The sequence below is a fragment of the Gavia stellata genome, chromosome 4 (genome assembly GCF_030936135.1).
Source record: "Gavia stellata isolate bGavSte3 chromosome 4, bGavSte3.hap2, whole genome shotgun sequence".
NCBI lineage: Eukaryota > Metazoa > Chordata > Aves > Gaviiformes > Gaviidae > Gavia > Gavia stellata.
The window spans coordinates 61,661,330-61,680,872 of NC_082597.1; the positions used below are offsets into that span (position 1 = coordinate 61,661,330).

A 19,543-nucleotide genomic window follows, 5' to 3' on the forward strand; every position below is an offset into this window, starting at 1 on the left:
AGTGTCAGTTTAAAAGAAATCCAAATGCTACTTAAAGAACATCAAACATCTAAGAGGTTTGCAGAAAATTATTTTTAAAATTTACATATATTTTCAAACTAAGGTCTTAACAAACCTAACAAACACATCAAGATGCTGAGCAAAGAAACGACTGTAGAAATCACAACACAGAAGGTGATTCTACCCAGTGGCTGAACCAGTACATATGCAATTATATTAGAACTTTGAGGCAATGGGTCTAAATAATTTCGGCCTGAGTAGCAGTTGTATTAGCAGCAATACCCCTTGCACTCTCTCCCTGCTACCTCTCAGTGAGCCATTTGGGCATTACACAGGAAGTTTTTGGCTTTCAATCATTCTGCTGACTTGCAAAGAAAAGCAGAACCTTTCTTCTGCTTAGCACATGGACATTGAAATGCATAGCTGTCCTGTTACTGCTAGGGGCAAGTACGTTATGTTCAAAACGTAACATTCAGCTGGTCAAACACCAAGAATAGTGGCATTAATTAGCAAAGTAAGTCTAAAGACAATTGGTCCACTAAAGTTTCATTCACTCTATCCTGATCTTTTTTCTTCCCACATTAAGACACTCCCCCCCTGCCCCTCAAATTATATACAATTACTGACTTAGTTGCCTAATCTGAACTACAGAGTGAATGGTTACACCTCAAGTCTTCTATGCTCAGTAAGGAAGTATAATCCTTTTTCATGTGAAGACTGAAGTGCCTTCCCCATAGTTAGATAACAAATCTAATAGCTTGTGATCTTCTGCTATTTGTTCAAAGTAGAATTATCTAAAAAAGTTAGAGAATGTAAGTCAGCTGAACAACTGAACTTTTCCTAAACAAGAATTCAACTCTCACATAGCTTTATATGTGCCCTTTTCACATTTCAACAAGTAGGTTGCTCTAGAAAGTTAAAAAAGCTTATATTCTTATATTCTGCATGTTTAACCTCTTATTCATCCACATTGCCAATAACTGAGCCAAATGGTAGTTGATGGCTACTTCCGTCGGAGAGCATTGCTGAATGAATTATCACTTAGACATTTTTTGGAGAAAGAAAATATTTGACTGAGACAATGCACCAGGCATAAGGGGAGGAATGAAGGACAAATTAATAAGGAAAAGATGAGAAAGAGTACCCACAGGAAGGTTCAGACTGAGAAGGAGAAATGACTGCAGTGAAGTCCTGAACTAATTCTAACTACTACTTTGAAGCCAGCAGCAATGCCAACCATAAGGGCACATGGACTGCAAAGCCTATCCAAGAAGCACGGTAAACTCTTCCCACACCAAGTTCTGCATTAGTGCCATTGGGTTCTACCTGTACCTGCAGCCTAGACAGTGCACAGGCATTGTCAAATAAGAGACAGGTGTCAATAATTTCTTACTATTTTAGAGAGACAAGAGAGTGAAAGCTGTTAGTTAGCCAGAGATAGGCAGGGTTGAAATGATAAAAAATTACTTGGAGATGGAGAAAGGTTTAAGATGCAGAAGAATTTTCCTAAATAAACTGGCTCACATGGAGAAAGAAAAACAAATCACAGAAACCAGCTATCTTCTTTTTCTTCAGAGCTGCAGACATACTTCATAAAGTATAATCTGTTTAGAATAAAGTTTGATTTAGTTTCTCCTTAGGAGATAAAATGAAAAGATCACAACTGGAACAATGCAAGAGATCTACTCAGCAGTACAGATCCCCAACTTAATCTTATCATCTTCCATAAAATCAGCAATATCAATATTCAATAGACTTATTGCCACAGCAGGATTTGCAAGTGCTATGTCCATAAATATCTAGGACAGAGATGCAACAAACCAGACTTACACAGTATCTTGTGTCCTCAGTTGAGGACATTATAATTGCCAAAGGTTAGTGATACAGGTATAAAGTGAAAGCAGACAACAACAACAAACATTTTTCAAGTCACAGGATTTTTCTTTGGCTTTTCTTTAGGAGAATGTATGCTGTTCTCAACAGAAGATCAGCCTGTTTGTTCACCATCAAGATGGTAGTAATGGAGTATATTATGTCATGTAAAATTCTCATAGCTGCACTTAATGCCACGGTCAAACTAGTGGAGATCTGGCGCTTTGGGTAAAAGCTACATTTTCCATTCTGCAGCTAGAGAACTAGTAACAACTTTGGCTCAGGACAGCTTCAGTTTCCACTGAAATCCAGATTAAATGAATATGGCATAAACAGTATCATCCCTCGGGATAACATTATATGTGAAACAGTTGGTCCATGAGTGACATATTTTCACAGCAACACCTGGTGTAATTAATTTGGCACAGTTCAATTTACAGTGTGTATTACAGTATGACAACCATATACATTCCCTGTTTAGAAAGTAGGTCACCTCCACAGGCTGAGAAAAACGTGGATTTTGACGGGCACACAAACCCACTGTCAAAGACTTAAGCATCCCAAGGTCTTATTTAATTATTTTTTAAAGATGAAACCGCAAGTGACTGCCCAACTCCATGCTAGAAAGCCTTTACCAATGGCAGCTGCATACAACTAACTTGATATGACTTCTCTGGCTAACCGAGGAAGCAACTGCAAAAATTTGTGAGCCACAAGAAATGATCGGGAAGGAAAGAAACACCATCCCCACGACAAGCATTTGTTCCTCCTGCCCAGTTCGTGCAGGAAAAGAAAGTCACACGAGCCTGCCTGCCCCTTCCCTGCCACGCTGGGGGCACTGGAGACGACTCCCCAGACGGGGTAAAGGATGAAGGGTTGGAATAGCCACTCTCGCTCCCCAAACAACCCCCGACAACTACGGAGAGGGTGGTGGGAGGAAAAAAGGTCGGCGCGACAGGCCACCCCCGCAGGCCCGACCGGAGGAGGAGCACTCGGCTGACGGCGGGGGGAAGGGGCGCGGCGAGCGCTCGGCTCTCTGCACAGGGCAGAGTCCGTGAGGGAAGCGGGGGAGGGTGACCTCGCTTAGCTCCCACGACTGCTTCCTTCTCCCTCCCTCCCTCCCTCCCTCCCTCCGTTTCCAGCGGGGATGCAGCGACGTGAGGGATCGGGAGGGGACCGGGGTCTCCTCAGCCCGCCCCCGCCCCATGGCGGTTACCGCCGCAGCCCCGCTGGCCTGGTGCTGGCCCCTCCCGCCCCGCCCTCTAGCGCGCACTCACTCTGAGAGCCGTCGTCGAGGCGGTCGAACTCCCAGTCCGGAGAGAGAGTCTCCAGCGCCATCGCCGCCGCCAGCGCCCGGCAGCGGCTCCCCCTCCTCCCCTGAGTCAGGCGCACGAGACTTCCGGCCCCGCTCCCGCGCCGCACTCTGGGAAATGGAGGCGGCGGGTGGCGCTTGGACTCCGGGAGGAGGCGGCGGGGTGGGCGGTGGCGGCGGGGCGGGCGGCAGCGCCCCCGCGAGGACGACCATGGCACACCACCACCGCTCCCCTTGCCCCGCGGGCGCCCCTGAGGCGATGCCGGGCGCCCCGCCCCGCCCCGCCGCGCGTTTCACGGCCCTTGGCTCCTTCACGGCCCGGCAGGCCGGTTCTCAAGTGTCAGTGCCGCCAAGTGCCTGCCCCGCGGCGAAGGTCAGGGGGAGTAAAGCAGAGGGAGAGCGGGGGGAGGCAGGCTTTGCGCCTCGGCCCCGTGGTGCGGGAGGAGAGCGTGGCGGCAGCCGCCGCGGGCGGTGGCGCTGCCGAGGTTCCTGCGGAGCGGGCAGCGACGCCTCAGAGGTGCGGTGGGGCAGGGGAGTCCTCTCTCTTCCCTCTGACCCCCCTGCATCTGTGAGCTGATCGTTCTGGTGAGGCAGGGCCTATGCCCGGGGTGCGGGGGCTTTGGGAGCTTTTCTGCTTTTCCCCTGGTGTGCAGGGCCCCAGCCCGAGTCCCTCTCGCACCGATTCCACACCTGTCAGGTAGCTGAGAAGAGGGAAGACCGCCGGGAACAGTCGATAGAGTGTGACTCGCCCAGCACTTCCCCTTTCTGATGCTGGAGGAAGGGAGCGGTGGAAGGAACTATCCCAGCTCTGGGGGAGGGTCTGGAGCTCAGAGGCAGCTGCACGGGGTGACTGCTGCAATAGTGTCATCTAGTCATCTCACTGTCAGTTGTTGTCACACAGAGCCATCAGGTACTTACCTGCATGCGGGTCAGTCACTGGTTTTTGTCAGGGCCCTGGTGGGTGTAACACCAGAGAATAAAAATAGAAGTACTTTGGATAGCAAGAGAGTTTAGCCAGCCAGGGCCATTAACAATGACCGCAGCAATTACATTACCTCAGCAGAATCTGTAGCATCAGCAGAAAAGGAAATGGCTTCAAAAGCAGTGTCACCAGGAGCATCAGCAATTTCAGTGGGGAAAGAGCCACAAAAATAGCAACTCCGATGAGAGATGTATCAGTAAGTGCAGGATCATCCATAAAAGCTAGCTCCGTAATGCAGCAGGTCTGAAAATAGCACCTACTATAATGGTTTTCTGATTAAAAGGAATCCACCCTTTGGAATCTATTGATTTTAAAAGTTTCTAGGGAAGAAAGATCTGGTTGGCAGGTTTATTGTTGATGAGTTTTTACCTATTTAAAGTGCATTCTAAGAGACCAGCCTGGGTCTGGGAAAGAAGAGATCAAACTTAGTTTTTTGTGAAACAAATAAACAGTTTTGGATTTTTTATTTTTTTTAAGGGAGAGAACTCTGCTTTGGTAAACGTTGTCAAATAATTGTAATGTAAATATGTCTCCTTCACTCATTGGCTTCTGTGCAAACTTAAGATGTTCATATTGGGGTTTTTAAGTCCCTAGAAGTTTAATTGTGCAGGATGTTGACAGCTTGCAATGAATACAAGTCTCTAAGGAGATGATAAGTATCACACAAAATGAAACCACAATTTATGCTAGACTTTAAGGATCCCATTCTGTCTACAGCCATGCAGATGCAGCTTTCATTGAACTCAGTAGATCTGAGGTTTTTTTATTCAAAGTTTTTATTTAAAGCCAAGGTATGTCTTCCAGTTTTGAAAAACAAAACAATAGAAAACTTTTCTCTTCAAACCATATATGCTTTCTTCAAAACAAATACTGTTTCTTTCAGTTATGGAAGACTGCACATAAACAGAGGTTTTCAGACTGCTTAAAAAGTAGTCAGCAGGCTTTTTGTTATCTGTCTCAGAAAAACGTATCCTTGAATTCTGCAGGACGGTACAAGAGAGAAACTTGAAGGACTGACACGTGGTAGGGCCCTCCCTTCCCCACATCTGAACTGAGTTTGTAAAGAGTGAAATATTGTGGGGTTGGTTATCGCATGGTTGTGAGATCGTCAAAACTGCATGCAAGGTAACCCAACTGGTTGGTCTATACCATGGCCACAGCAAAGAATGCACTGTGATCCCCAGAGCATAAGCTGATGTAACCCCTATTTTGAATATGGAAAAGGAAAATTATTTTAAAAGAAAATTTATTGAAATAGTGCATTTTTAAAAAAGGAGCAGGAGGCTCCATAACTGAAAAAAAGGACCGTTAGACTCAAGTAAGTACATCAGTAAATATTACACTGCCATTCATGATGCAGTTATTTAAATTACTTATTACTGGGTTTTCCTTTGGCTCACTAGGTGGCAGTGTTTTGTTGCTGACACTGAAGTTGTTTAGGTCACGTCTAGATGCTGCTAGAATTTCTATTTCCTCTGAAAATCTGATTTAGACTTTATCTTGAAGCTGACTGTTTTAGTGACAGCAAGTCTAGCTTGGCTTTGATTGATAAGTCTTCTGTGCTGTCTTATCAGTGAATGGCTTTATGCTGTTTGCGCATGTGAAATTATTGACTTTTTTGAAATAATTTCTGAAAGTTGAGTGGCACTCATGGCTTCCATTTGTACCAGGAAGCTTTTATTTGGTACAAGCTTATAGGAAGTTGCTAAGATTGCTCAAATATCTGTTAGTATCTTCAGATAATACAGTAGTCAGAAAAGTCTTTCTAATACAGTGCTTTTTGGTAAGCTGAATATTACTGAACACAGGCATAGTTGAGAAAACAATAATTTCTTTTGACTAGACCAAAATGATCATGAAAGTAAAATTTCATATTGGACTTTAACATGAACTGAGTGAAATGTGAACATAAATATGTTCCAGCTGAAATTACTTGTTACACTTGAGTACTAGAAAGGGTAGGTGAGAGAATACAGTCCAAAATGTAGTGGAATTAATATGGTACTATGACTGTTTTATTTATGGAGTGAAGTGGCTAGGTATCTATGGATTCATAAATCAAGAGGGGCTTGATTCCATGAGGTATTAAAAATCTTTTTTCCTTTGAAATTATCCCAGTTGGAAGTATCATTCAACGTTGGTCAATGCAGTTATCTGGTATTTTTAAACAGTATTTTTATGACGTTTGAAAGCTTATTGAAAATTTTAACATAGCCTTCAAACAGGAACCATTTTATATAAAAAAACCAAACCTGATGAAAAGCATCCAGAGCAAAAATTGCTTCTCATGTGTACAAAGTTCCACCAAGTTTGATAGAATTGTAGTTACTTATAGGAGAAAGAATTTGGCTTGCTAAGATCTGCAGGAAACCAACTATGCTATACATTCCTTGTCTGTGGAACATTTAATGCTCAGCGCTCTGAATATTTTAAATAAAAAAAAGTTCTTGCTCGAAGATTTTGTGGCAGGATTCCCAGAAAGGATTTACTATTTGAGATCTGCTCTTTGCAACTCTGTTCCACAAAGATAACTCCAAGTTTTGCAGAAGTAGTTTCTATTCTATTGTATGGAATTTGAGAGACTTCCATTTATGCATATGAGTAAGGCGTCTGCACATGATAATTCTTTTTACTGGTTAAACTGGTAAAATAATTCCCTTTCCTCATCAAATACATGTCTCCTTTTGGTTACTCTGGAAAAATGAAATGCCAAGCATAAGGTTTTAAAAGGTTGTCTAGATGGCAGAAAATCCATATCAGTAGGTTGTGAAAGCCTTACTATCATGTGGGTGTCTGGCCTGAAATGAAGTTAAGACCCAGTGGAAAAAAAATAAGAAAAGCAAGTTTTAAATATAAATGTTGCAGAGATAAAACAAAAAATAACCTTCCCGTGAAATTTTGCTTCAGCAAGTGGAAACACATGAAAAGTTTCTGTTGTATAAAATTTGAGTTGAAACTTGTCATGCAATTAACATAGTTAGGGAATAACCAGTACAAAGCCTTACTTTTTTTAATTACTCAGTCTTTAAAACTGGGTGAACAATAAAGTAGTCCTGAGGAATCTGAGTCTGAACTATGACCAAATCTTTATTCATCATGAAAAGCCCCATCAAGGCTGATTTCCAATGACAAAAAGCCTATGCAGAGCTAATTTAGTTGATTACTGAATCCTAGGGCATGATTTTCAAAAGAAAGCAAATCCTGGAAAATTCCGAGCACTTTCCCAAGCACTTCAGTATGTGCACGTACTCGGCGTCCTGTGGAACACAGCCTTCCCTAATGATCTTGCCAAGTCTTGATGATATCTTCAAAGACAGTGAATAACTTCTGCTTCACAGAAATCAACAAGGATTTATAATGTTCAGCTGGATTAGGTCTTACATTTGTTCTGTGCATTTCTGCACATACAAACACATTTTGCTTTGTGAGCATGCTGTTGAACAAGCATGTTTAGCTCCTGAATTTTTTTTTTATACATAACCCCCTATCTGTTTTTGCGATGTGCTGACATATATCTCTGGAAAACTAGGGAACAGAAAGGGGGAAGCCCATGCTGGAAAGCTTACTATGGATAATTGCAATTTTTTTCAGATATGAACTCTGGCTTTAAGAAACAAGGACCAGAACTGGAAGAAAAAAATCAAGAGAGAAAACTTAATGTATAAAATGTGCTCCAAACCAATTGCATAAATTTACACCGATACCACCGGAGGTAGGATTTTAGCCAGCTTAGCTGGCCTACACCCTGCATAAAAATGGCTTCCATAAAGAAAGAAAGACAGGTCATTGTCATCGGGGACTCTCTGCTGAGGGGAACAGAAGGCCCAATATGCAGACCGGACCCACTTCTTAGGGAAGTCTGCTGCCTCCTTGGGGCCTGTGTTAAAGACGTGACAAGAAAACTTCCTACCTTGGTACAGCCCTCAGATTGTTATCCGTTATTGAGTCTTCAGGTAGGCAGTGATGAAGTTGCAACAAGAAGCCCAAGAGTGATCAAGAGAGACTTCAGGGCCTTGGGACGATTCGTCAGGGGATCGGGAGCACAAGTGGTGTTCTCCTCCACCCTTCCATTGGCAGGGAACAATGAGGGAAGAAACAGGAAGAGCCAGCTGATCAATACCTGGCTCCGAGACCGGTGTCACTGCCAGAATTTTGGATTCTTTGATCATGGGTCTCTCTAGACGGCACCAGGCCTGCTGGTGACAGGCAGGGAATGCCTGTGTCTGAGGGGGAGAAGGATCCTGGTGGAGGAGTTAGCAGGGCTTACTGAAAGAGCTTTGAACTAGGTTTGAAAGGGGAAAGGGATAAAATCAGGCTCGCTGAAGATAAGCCTGGGGGTGGCACACCAGTGCTTGAAGGAAGGTGTGCTGGCAAGGATCTTTGGACTGCCATCTCAGCGGAGGTAGGGGATGGGGACCCACACGGCAGCAAAGACATAGGGGTTGTTGATGTGCCAGAAACCAGGGAAGCACCTGAGATCAGTCACATAGGAATTAGGGCTTCTCCTCCCAAAAAGGTGGCGGGGTCAACAGCCCAACTAAAGTGCATCTATACCAATGCACACAGCATGGGCAACAAACAGGAGAAGCTGTAAGCCATTGTTCAGCAGGAAATCTATGATATAGTGGCCATCACGGAAGCATGGTGGGACGACTCACACAACTGGGGTGCTGCGCTGGAAGGCTACAAACTCTTCAGAAGGGACAGGCAAGAAAGGAGAGGCGGTGGAGTAGCCCTGTATGTCAAGGAGTGTTTTGATTGTCTAGAGGTTAACGATGGACATGATAGGATTGAGTGTCTGTGGGTAAGAATCAGGGGGAAGGCCAACAAGGCAGATATCATGGTGGGAGTCTGTTATAGACCAGCCAACCAGGATGAGGAGACAGATGAAATATTCTATAAGCAGCTGGGAGAAATCTCACGAATCCTAGCCCTTGTTCTCATGAGGGACTTCAACTTACCAGATGTCTGGTGGAAATACAATACAGCAGAGAGGAAACAGTCCATGAGGTTCCTGGAGTGTGTAGAGGATAACTTCCTGACACAGCTGGTGATTGAGTCAACTAGGGAAGGCGCCTCGCTGAACCTGTTGTTTGTGAACAGAGAAGACCTTGTGGGGGATGCAATGGTGCAAGGCTGTCTTGGGCATAGTGATCATGAAATGATTGAGTTTTCAATTGTCAGAGAAGTAAGGAGGGGGGTCAGCAGAACTGCTACCTTGGACTTCCAGAGGGCTGACTTCAGCCTGTTTAGGAGCCTGGTGGACAGAGTCCCTTGGGAGGCAGTCCTGAAGGTCAAAGGAGTCCAGGAAGGCTGTCCACTCTTCAAGAAGGAAGTCTTACAGGCGCGGGAGCAGGCCATCCCCATGTGCTGGAAGACGAGCCATCGGGGAAGAAGACCAGCCTGGCTGAACAGAGAGCTTTGGATGGAACTCAGGAAAAAGAAGAGAGTTTATGACCTTTGGAACAAGGGGCAGGCCACTCAGGAGGACTACAAGGATGCTGTAAGGTTTTGCTAAGGAGAATCTCCATCCTTTACTGGATGCGGGGGGAAACATAGTGACAAAGGATGAGGAAAAGGCTGAGGTACTTAATGCCTTCTTTGCCTCAGTCTTTAATAGTAAGACCAATTATTCTCCGGGTGCCCAGCCCCCTTAGTTGGAAGATAGGGATGGGGAGCAGAATGAAGCCCCCACAATCCAAGGGGAAATGGTTGGTGACCTGCTACACCACTTGAACATCCACAAGTCTATGGGACCAGATGGGATCCACCCAAGGGTACTGAGGGTGCTGGCGGAAGTGCTCACCAAGACACTTTCCATCATCTACCAGCAATCCTGGCTAAGCGGGGAGGTCTCAGTTGACTGGAGGCTAGCAAATGTGACGCTCATCTACAAGAAGGGCCGGAAGGAGGATCCAGGGAACTACAGGCCTGTCAGCCTGACCTTAGTGCAGAGGAAGATTATCGAGCAGATCATCTTGAATGCCATCACGTGGCACATACAGGACAACCAGGCAATCAGGCCCAGTCCGTATGGGTTTATGAAAGGCAGGTCCTGCCTGACTAACCTGATCTCCTTCTATGACAAAGTGACATGCTTAGTGGATGAGGGAAAGGCTGTGGATATAGTCTACCTAGACTTTAGTAAAGCGTTTGACACCGTTTCCCACAGCATTCTCCTGGAGAAACTGACTGCTCAAGGCTTGGATGGGCGCACGCTTTGGTAGGTAAAAAACTGGCTGGGTGGCCAGGCCCAAAGGGTTGTGAATGGAGTTAAATCCAGTTGGCGGCCGGTCACAAGTGGTGTTCCCCAGGGCTCAGTATTGGGGCCAGTCTTGTTTAATATATTTATCGATGATCTAGATTAGGGGATCGAGTGCTCCCTCAGTAAGTTTGCAGACAACACCAAGTAGAGTGGGAGTGTTGATCTGCTCGAGGGTCGGAAGGCTCTGCAGAGGGATCTGGATAGGCTGGATCCATGGGCCGAGGCCAATTGTATGAGGTTCAACAAGGCCAAGTGCCGGGTCCTGCACTTGGGTCACAACAACTCCATGCAATGCTACAGGCTTGGGGATGAGTGGCTGGAAAGCTGCCCCGCAGAAAAGGACCTGGGGGTGTTGATCGACAGCCGGCTGAATATGAGCCAGCAGTGTGCCCAGGTGGCCAAGAAGGCCAATGGCATCCTGGCCTGTATCAGAAATAGTGTGGCCAGCAGGAGCAGGGAGGTGATTGTGCCCCTGTACTTGGCCCTAGTGAGGCTGCACCTCGAATCCTGTGTTCAGTTTTGGGCCCCTCACTACAAGAAGGACATTGAGGTGCTGGAGCATGTTCAGGGAAGGGCAACAAAGCTGGTGAGGGGTCTGGAGCACAAGTCTTATGAGGAGCCGTTGAGAGAGCTGGGATTGTTTAGTCTGCAGAAGAGGAGGCTGATGGAGACCTCATTGCTCTCTACAGCTACCTGAAAGGAGCTTGTAGCGAGGCGGGTGCTGCGTTGTTGTATTGCCTATGTTGTATGTGTATAACAAATAGAGCCGGAAGTCATTACAAATTGCTTATCTAGGAAAACCAGGTATTTTGCAGTAAGCCTGTGTGTCAACGGTTAAATGCCAAGTATGTGATGTAGTTGGAGAGGATTTTGGATCATGAAGCAGGATTTAGAGTTTTATGAACTTCAGCAATGCTTGAATACAGTTCCAAACTTTGCAGTATAGGACCATTTTGATGCCAGCTTTTATAGCAGGAGTGTTTGCACTCTATAGTATGGAATTTGTGCAACTGCCATCAACTCATAGGCAGACTATACACACGCTGATTCCTCCTGCTGAGATCGTGATATAGTTCCTTTAGTGAGGACTAGGTGTCTGTACTTTTTATTTGAGCACATAGTGGTTTTCGTCAGTTGCATGACTGTCTTGTGCATGCGTGTGTATAGTCCCTGTATTGCTACAACATGACCTATCAAACTGAGCAATTATTAATCTTTCTTAAAGAAACTGTTCATTAAAAAAGATTAACAACAGGCATTTCAAACCAACAGTGTCTATAGAGGTTAAATGATGCATTTTAGTCCAAAAAGTTTATGAGTTTTAATGTTTTTATTGTACAGTTTAAAAAGGGAGCATTTTAAAGAAACACTTTTAACAATGAAATTTGGTAGATTTTATGTGAGATAATTAGAAGATATGAGGCCACATACCCAGAGAGGTATCCAGTAACAACAGAATATGTACTATTTTAAAAATAAGCCAAAAAGCAAAATCTTTTAGCTTTCTTAATGAAAATCTGGAATTACTGTACACCGTTCTTTTTAAACGCATAGTACCACTAGAGAAGGACCCACTTGTATAAACATATTGTCCCCCCTTGTTAATGTGACTTTTTGATTAATTTTACTAGTTTAGTTTTTAATGTCTCAGAGCAAAGAAACTCACTGATTCCCTCGGGTGACTATTCCATAATCTAATAAATCACCGCATACTGCAAATGAAGGCATCATGAGAAGAATCTTCACCGAAGTGGGCCAAGTATTCCACTAGGTTTTTCACCCCATAGAGAGGAAACTATAGGAACTGACTAGTGATTTTCTTTGTTGAATTTTCACTGCAAAAGCAAAGTCCAGTGGTTTATTTTAACAAAAAAGTTTTTATTATCATTTCTGTTGATTCCACTCCATGTCACCTCCATTTATGGGACTGCCAAGAGCCTTGAATAAAGGGCAGGATATAGTTTTGCTGCACAGGAGTAAATCAGGGAATGAATTATGTTATGAGAGTCATAATGCAAGCCCTTGCATAACTTTGTTCCATGGGGGGATTGTGTTGCGCCAACCTGACTTACGTTGGGACTGGCACAATTTACCTCTTGCAGCGCCTCTCCTTCCCGTGTCCTCTGAATACGGAGGGAGCAGTGCTCTTCTTTCAGGTAAGGCTGAGCAGTTGAAGTACCCTGAAGAAGAGGGTGGGGGCCTTGGAATTAAACCCTGGGGATTACTGTCGCAGTGCATTTGCAGGAAAGCATCAAAAAAGTCGGTGAGACCTGGATGTCTGCAAGTGCTAGGCAAGACTTTGTCTGCTGTATTTTCTACTGTAGCAAGATCACTGCAGGTCATAAACTTGACTTAAGTGCTGCTTCTGACTTCTCTGATGTAGTTCACAACTTGGCCATATGATGACCAGCTTCTCCGTTTTTTCCTTCCTTGTTTTCTTGACAGGAACAGGGTGTATTTCAGCCTTTTACCCACCGTTGTTCTTTAAGATTAAGTGTTGCTGGGGTTTAAACCTGACCCAGTTTGCAGTGATGTTTATACTACTGCCGTGCTATCTACGTTTGGTTTTGCTATTCATACCCCTTTTGGGGTAATTTTCATTTGCCTTCTGATTTTTTTTAGCACTTTGAATTCGTATTTTCAAGATCCTCTCTATACCTCTGACCAGAAGATTTTGTTGTGGCTTTAGAAAAATATTGAAGTTGAATCATTTATGGTAATAGACAACCTCAGATGCTAGAAGATTTTTTTAAATTATTAAGTAGAACAAGCAGCTTTAAAAATACCTGGCGATGTTGGCGATACAGATTTCTAGAACGTCATTGATGTTTTTTAACCTCATTACTGGCATTTTTGGCATGCAATAAACTAAAAATTGGTGTCGATAATCTACATGATCTTTTGACTGTCACAGCAGATCCACACGAATGTCTCGCCGACCGTCTCGGTCGGGGGGACAGAGCTGCAGGTGTCGGCTCTGCCGCCGCTGAGGCTGTCAACGCAGGGGCGGTAGCGGCCCCGCGGCAGGAGAGCGCTGGCCGCGCTGCACGGGCCTCGGACCAGAAAACGCCCCCCAGGTGGCCGTGACTCGAGTCCTCGTGGGCCGGGAGCCCCTCACCCCGCCCCGCCGCGGGCAGCAGCGGGGAGGGCACAGCCCGTTTCCCGGGCTGCGCCTTGCGAGGGGAAGCCGGGGTGGGGGGCAGCGCAGAGGCGCTTGCCTGGCTCCCCGCCCCCTCCCCGGTGCTGCACGGCCCCTGCGACCCCCGGCGTTCCCCCGTCGCCGCGGCCGGTCCCGCCGTGCAGCCGCCAAGGGAGCAGGGGGCGCGGCGGCAGCGGGAGCGGGAGCGGCAGGTGCGGGGCTTCCCCGCTCCACCCGCCGCGCCGGTCCCCGCTGGCCCGGGCGGGGGCGCGCCGCCGCGGCCGCGGATGCATGCGCTGGCGAGGCGCCAGCGGCATCGGCGCGAGTTGCATCAGACGAGGCGGTCCGCCGCGGCCGCGGTGCCGGCTCGGTCTTCGCCGGGCGACCGAGGGAGCCGGGGGCCCGGCGGCGCTCCGCAAGATGCTGCGGACAGCCCCCCGGCTGCTGCGGACGATCTGCACGACGACTGCGGTGAGTAGTGTGGGACGGGCAGCGGGGGACGTGGGCCCCCCCGTGCTGTGCTGTGCTGTGCTGTGCCGCGCCGCGCCGTGCCGTGCCGGGGAAGAGCGGCGGGGGCCGCTCCTCAGCGTGCCGCCGCGGTCGGAGGGCAGCTAGGGGCCGAGCGAGGAGGGGGATGTGGCGGGAGGGGGTATCGGGAGTGATGCTTTTTGTCTCTGCCGGGGTTTTAGTAAAGCGCGTGCAGGCACGGGAAGGTCAGGAGCGTGCGGGAGAGGGCTTGGTTTGGGTGCAGAAGTAGCATCTTGCCCGGCTGGTTTGCGAGCGGGATCGCAGCCATCATCTGGGCGCTGCGTCTTGCAGGGATGTGCCTGGAAGCTGCAGGGAACAGGCACCAGCGATGCTGTGATAAGTCTCCGGTAATCGTGTGTCGAGAACAATGTGAGTGTGGCTGTTCGCTGCCTTCCTCACGCTGGATTTGCCCTGTGAGAAGCGGAAGGTTGCCTTCTCAGTTAGGAAGCACCATGCCCGTTCCCAGCGCCGGAGAGAAGCCCCACACTTTGGCCTAGGAGGAGTGTTTGGTTTGTGACCTTCTCATCGCCAGTTCCTAGCTCTGGGATGGTGGGTTGCTCGGCGTTGAAGTTGATGACCTAAATTTCTCTGCACCCCATGGTTCAGTTTTTTACAGCTCTGCGCATTTGTGCCAAGCTATTCTTTATGTCCTGTTAAATAGATAGACTGCAGAACTCCTGCAAGTAACTGCTCCCTGAAAGCCTTGCCCAATCCAAATTTTCCAGATGTGTAGGTCTGGCAAGCTGAATGAGGCTGGGAGAAGATTTTTTCTTTCCTAAAGACTGTTCTTTGTTTCATGTTTGACTGCTTGGTTTAGCGTGAGGACAGCAGTCCTACTGAAGTATCTACATGGAAGGGGTTAGAATAAAGAGATTTAACACCATCTTTTTGGAAATGCAATCAGCAATGCCAAAAAATGAGAATGAATGGCTGATGAGAACGCATTGCCCGTAGATGTGTAGCTAGGAGAGGAGGCTCTATGACAGGTTTCCATTTGGAGGCACTGGAATTTAACACATGTAGGGGGATCCTCAACAGAAATAAAGTTGCAGTACTGCTTTTCAAAGGAGGCATAATTCCATGTTCGTTTCAAAAAAGATGCAACGTATTGAAATAGTCACCTGCCTTGCTCATGGCTGTGGTGTTAGGAGGCCTGCATAAAAATATTTACTAGCTTCACTAAATTCTTACACAGAATAAATAAAATATTGTAATCTTTTTGACAGTAAGTTTCATAACCAGAGTAGCAGTTACTAAATGTTAACCTTCAAGAAATTTTGTTAGAAACTTATAACCCATTGAATGTTAGACACACATACAAAAGAGGCAGTAACAGAAAATTATTTTTATCTATGAAATAAATATTGTCCTATGGATAGGTTTTGTAACATTAGACTCTTCTGAGAGTAGAAAATGTAGCTCTTGGACTTGTCTTCCATATTTAGGAACTAGAACTGGACAAGATAGTTACCAGCATTTGTCAGGCTGCTTCTCTATGCAGTGCTTAATTCTATTTATTAGTTTTATTTTTAGTTAGGTGTTTTGGAGGAAAAAAAGAACCAGAATGGAAGCAAACATTAAATACTGTATATCTTTTAAAGAGCCATTGTAAAATAAATTCCAGTACTATATCAACAGATGATATAGCCAGAATTTTTAAATAGGGACATTAAACTTAAATCTGCGCTTTCATATTGAGGCAGTCAAAAAAAAAGTGGACTTTCAGACGAGTTGAGCATTCAAGATAAGACTGCTTGTACAAGTAGTTCTCAGGTTTTATGCTCCTTACCTTCATTTTATTTTCTTCATCCAAATTGGGAGCACTTGAGTCAGGGAAACAGAGTTATTATTAATCCGTGTTATAATATAAGCAAAATAGAAGGTTAAAGAAGAAATTAAAAATTCAGACAATGAAACCAACAGAATTACAGCAGAGTGAGCATCAACTTCTAAATTCTTATCTTTTGGTAGCACTATCATAATAACTACATTATCCTGTGATTGCTAAAGTGATAAAAGAAAGGCCAGATCTCTCAAAGCCACCTGAGCTGCCTTGTTTGCCATAACTAGGAACTGGGTGATCTTACAAGAGTACAGCAAAAAATCCACTCTGATACTACATGACCATTAACCTTCCCATGCATCTGTTGATGAATGTTGGATGTCTGTAATCTGCCAGGCAACTGCAAAAGAAATCTCATATAGCCTCTTAACATCACTGACAGAAACAGTAGCAAGTTTAATCTTTGTATATGTTAGTGATAATGATCCAGTATGCATCTAGCACATTATTCAACACCAAGGTTGTTTTACTGTTCTTTAATGACCTTCCTTTCCACAGCTTCTTGATGAACACTAGTGATGGTACACTGGCCAAAATGTGCCATTTCTATAAGAAAGAAAACACCAAACTGTTTTTAATTTCTGTGTAATTTTATAGAACTTTCCATTTTCATTGGGTGTTGTGTCCACATTAAATTCTTCTGAAAGGATTTCCCACTTTCACAGGTCTAACTCATTTTACGTAAAAGTGCTTGACAAGAATTTAAAAAATAAGATACAGGGTGGCTATAAGATCTTGTGCAGTTGCTCAACTGTCATTTTTCAGATAAGACAAAAAATGAAGGATTGAATTTGTGGTCTGATCATGCAAGCCCTTCCACATATGGGATTTCTTTTCTTTTTACTCATTAGAAAACCTGTGCATGGCTGACTTGTGGGTTTGCCTCCTGCTTTCTACTGGTGACAGTGTATGTGTTAATGCACTACAAGCAAATCACCACGTCTAAGCCAGATGTTAACAGAAATCATGCAATACACGTGTACCATTCATTGCAGAAGTGACTCAAGAATCACTGGTCATAGCACAATTACCAGATCCATCGTGCAATTGAAATCAGTCTCCATTTGAGTAACTAACTTTATGTGTGAGACAGCAGAGCTGATTTGCTGCCAGGCTAATCTTTTTGTGCACTACAATGAAGAAATGGGACTTAGCCAGTCTGCAATCTTCTCAATTTTGCCAGTTTTATTTTTTTGTTCCTTTGGGGACTGTGTTCTCTGTTTGCTTCTTACCATCTGTTGACTCAGTTCCACAACTAGCACAAATTAAGCACGTGTAGCTTTACTGAAACTATGCTGATACACAGCAACTCATGATTTGGAACTGGAATGGGTATGCAGTTCCATGTAATATGAGAATCAGATTTATTCTTGACTAAAAGTGAAGTTTAGGAATAGAGGACGTGTATGTTATTAACACTTTGTGAATAAGTGGAGAAAAAGTAGCTCTTAAAGTGGTGCTAAATTTGGACTGAAAATTACAAGAAGATTGGCCAAGTATCAGAAAAGCAACAGAGTACAGCATTAAGTACTTTAAAAGTATTTTAAAATGGAGGTCGGATAAATTTATAAAAGCAATCATATGACATGATTGCTTGTGACGGCAGACAACTAGATTTGTTAGCTAAGGAGATCCCTTCCAGTCTTGTGTTCTTACTGAGAGATGTTAACAAAAGGGCAAAAGTAGAATAAGTAACTCTCATCTGGACTATCATTAATGTTTCTTCAATGTACTAGTTGGGCTACCACTGTAAATTAGCACTGTATAGAAATCAGAGGATTTCATACCATGCCAAACATGTTCAGTGATCCAGCAGGTTAATCTTTCTCCAACTTGCCTGCTATAGTTAAAATAATTAGGAAAATCTGATGATTACTTTTTATAATGCAGCAACATTTCTGCTGTAAAAGCAAAGGTATCAGTCATAAAGCGTTGGTAATGAGGTCCACCTGCATCCATTGGGCCTTGCTAGGTAAGTATTGCAAGGATAAGTTGTGCTCATTGTAATTCAGAACAAGGTCTTGTCTTTATTAAGAACAAAACAGTGGACATATTTTAGGCATCACTGCCAGTGATGCAGCGTTGGTTAGAAATATTATCATCACCAGTCTCACAGACTTTTTTACCAGCCAACTATAAAAATCTGATTTTGCAAGAGCCTGAGTTATGCCCACCTTTGCATCTTACTACTTGTTACTACTGCAGTTGCACTAGGGCTGACTAATGCTGTAATACAGGGACAGTTTTACTATGCAGTTTCATTCTGAGGGAAAATACTGTCTCTGGACAAATAGTTGTTTCCTATTTTTTTATACAAAAAATAAAAAGCAGACTTAGATATTCCTGTAATGGAACCTACCAATTCATAAGTCCCTTTTCTAAGGCCAGCTGCACAACTAAAATCTAACTTGAAAACAGCAAAATACATTCATAATATTTCAGCTGTGAAATGAATTGCAATGAAATGGACTGTGGTTTTGAGTAACCTGTTTTTCAGGACATTTCTGTGTGTCATAGGATTTGTCATATGATCTGATGGGCAGTCCATACCATTTGGTATCCAATTAATAACCCACTTATTCAAGGTATCCTCATGCCTCAGCAACCGTAGGAAAGGGAAAAGAGAAGGGAGGAGAAAAACATACAAGTGCCAACATAGAGACGCTGGTGGTTAAGATATTCAAACACTGTTTTGATTCCTCTTTATCATTCTGAGCTTATGGCATCTGATGGGTCATTCAAAAAAAATGGAAGTCAAAGTCCAGTTAGAAAGATGAAGTTAAGATTAAAGGTGGGGAGTATGTGGATTTATTTTCTACCTTTCATTCAGGCCTCCTAAGAGGAGGGATCTTTAATGGTTTGAGTCTAGAAATACTTTCTGCCAGATTCAGCTTTGGGGAAGGTAAGTTTTCATTTTATTTTGTCTGGACCTTTCCTTCATAACCAGGTCTGCTAGTCCAATTGTTTTTTGAAGGTTTCCAGTTTTCAGTTTCCTGAAGCTGCTGAAAAATGCAAAGGAAGTGCTTATAGGGACAGTTCCACCCTTCTGCTAGTGCCTGCATGCTCATTCCTGCTCCCCCGCTGGACCTGCGTTAGGACTTGTGGCAGCGCAATGAACTAGATTAGTGAATAGATCCAGTTAAGAATAAGCTGCATTTTGTCAGGTCAGTGCCTCCCTACCTCAGTACCCTAATCCAGTTCTTGCAGCTATAGGAATACCAGTTCTGAGCTAAAGCAGGTGTTAGAGGTAAAGCACTGGAGGTAGGGTGGGAGAGGAGCACAACTGTCCCCTAAATCTAAAGGGACTCTGAAGGAATTAGTAGTTTTCTCAGGGTGCAGGCACTTCAATAATGTAGCAGTATGTGATATCCTGGTATCATAGTAGTGTTGTGATTCTAACTATCCTAAAAATAAAAAGTTGGGGCAGTTATTGGCACCTACTCAGTCTGAAGAAGCTTAAAAGCACGTGTGTGGTGTACTGAGATGCAAATGCAGAAAGCAGTGGAAGTCAAACAAAGGAACCTTGCAGTATTTCCTTGTAGGAGGATCAAATGGATGATCATTAACTTGATAGGAACAATGCAAGATTGTCTTCTTTAGTC

General features: G+C 44.5%; 2 protein-coding genes across 4 annotated transcripts in view; one reads left to right on the forward strand and one right to left on the reverse strand.

Moving 5' to 3' along the window:
- The window catches only part of WASHC4 (WASH complex subunit 4), a 38,163-nt gene extending 34,953 nt beyond the window's left edge, over window positions 1-3,210 (reverse strand). For all 3 annotated transcript variants that reach the window (XM_059815981.1, XM_059815982.1, XM_059815983.1), the window contains exon 1: window positions 3,150-3,210. In XM_059815981.1, the coding sequence (XP_059671964.1) occupies window positions 3,150-3,210 (61 nt within the window). The remainder of the gene's footprint in view (window positions 1-3,149) is intronic.
- Window positions 3,211-13,990: 10,780 nt separating this feature from the next.
- Window positions 13,991-19,543, forward strand: part of ALDH1L2 (aldehyde dehydrogenase 1 family member L2) — a 36,133-nt gene continuing 30,580 nt past the window's right edge. Inside the window, exon 1 of the mRNA XM_059816035.1 lies at window positions 13,991-14,041. Within this exon, the coding sequence (XP_059672018.1) occupies window positions 13,991-14,041 (51 nt within the window). The remainder of the gene's footprint in view (window positions 14,042-19,543) is intronic.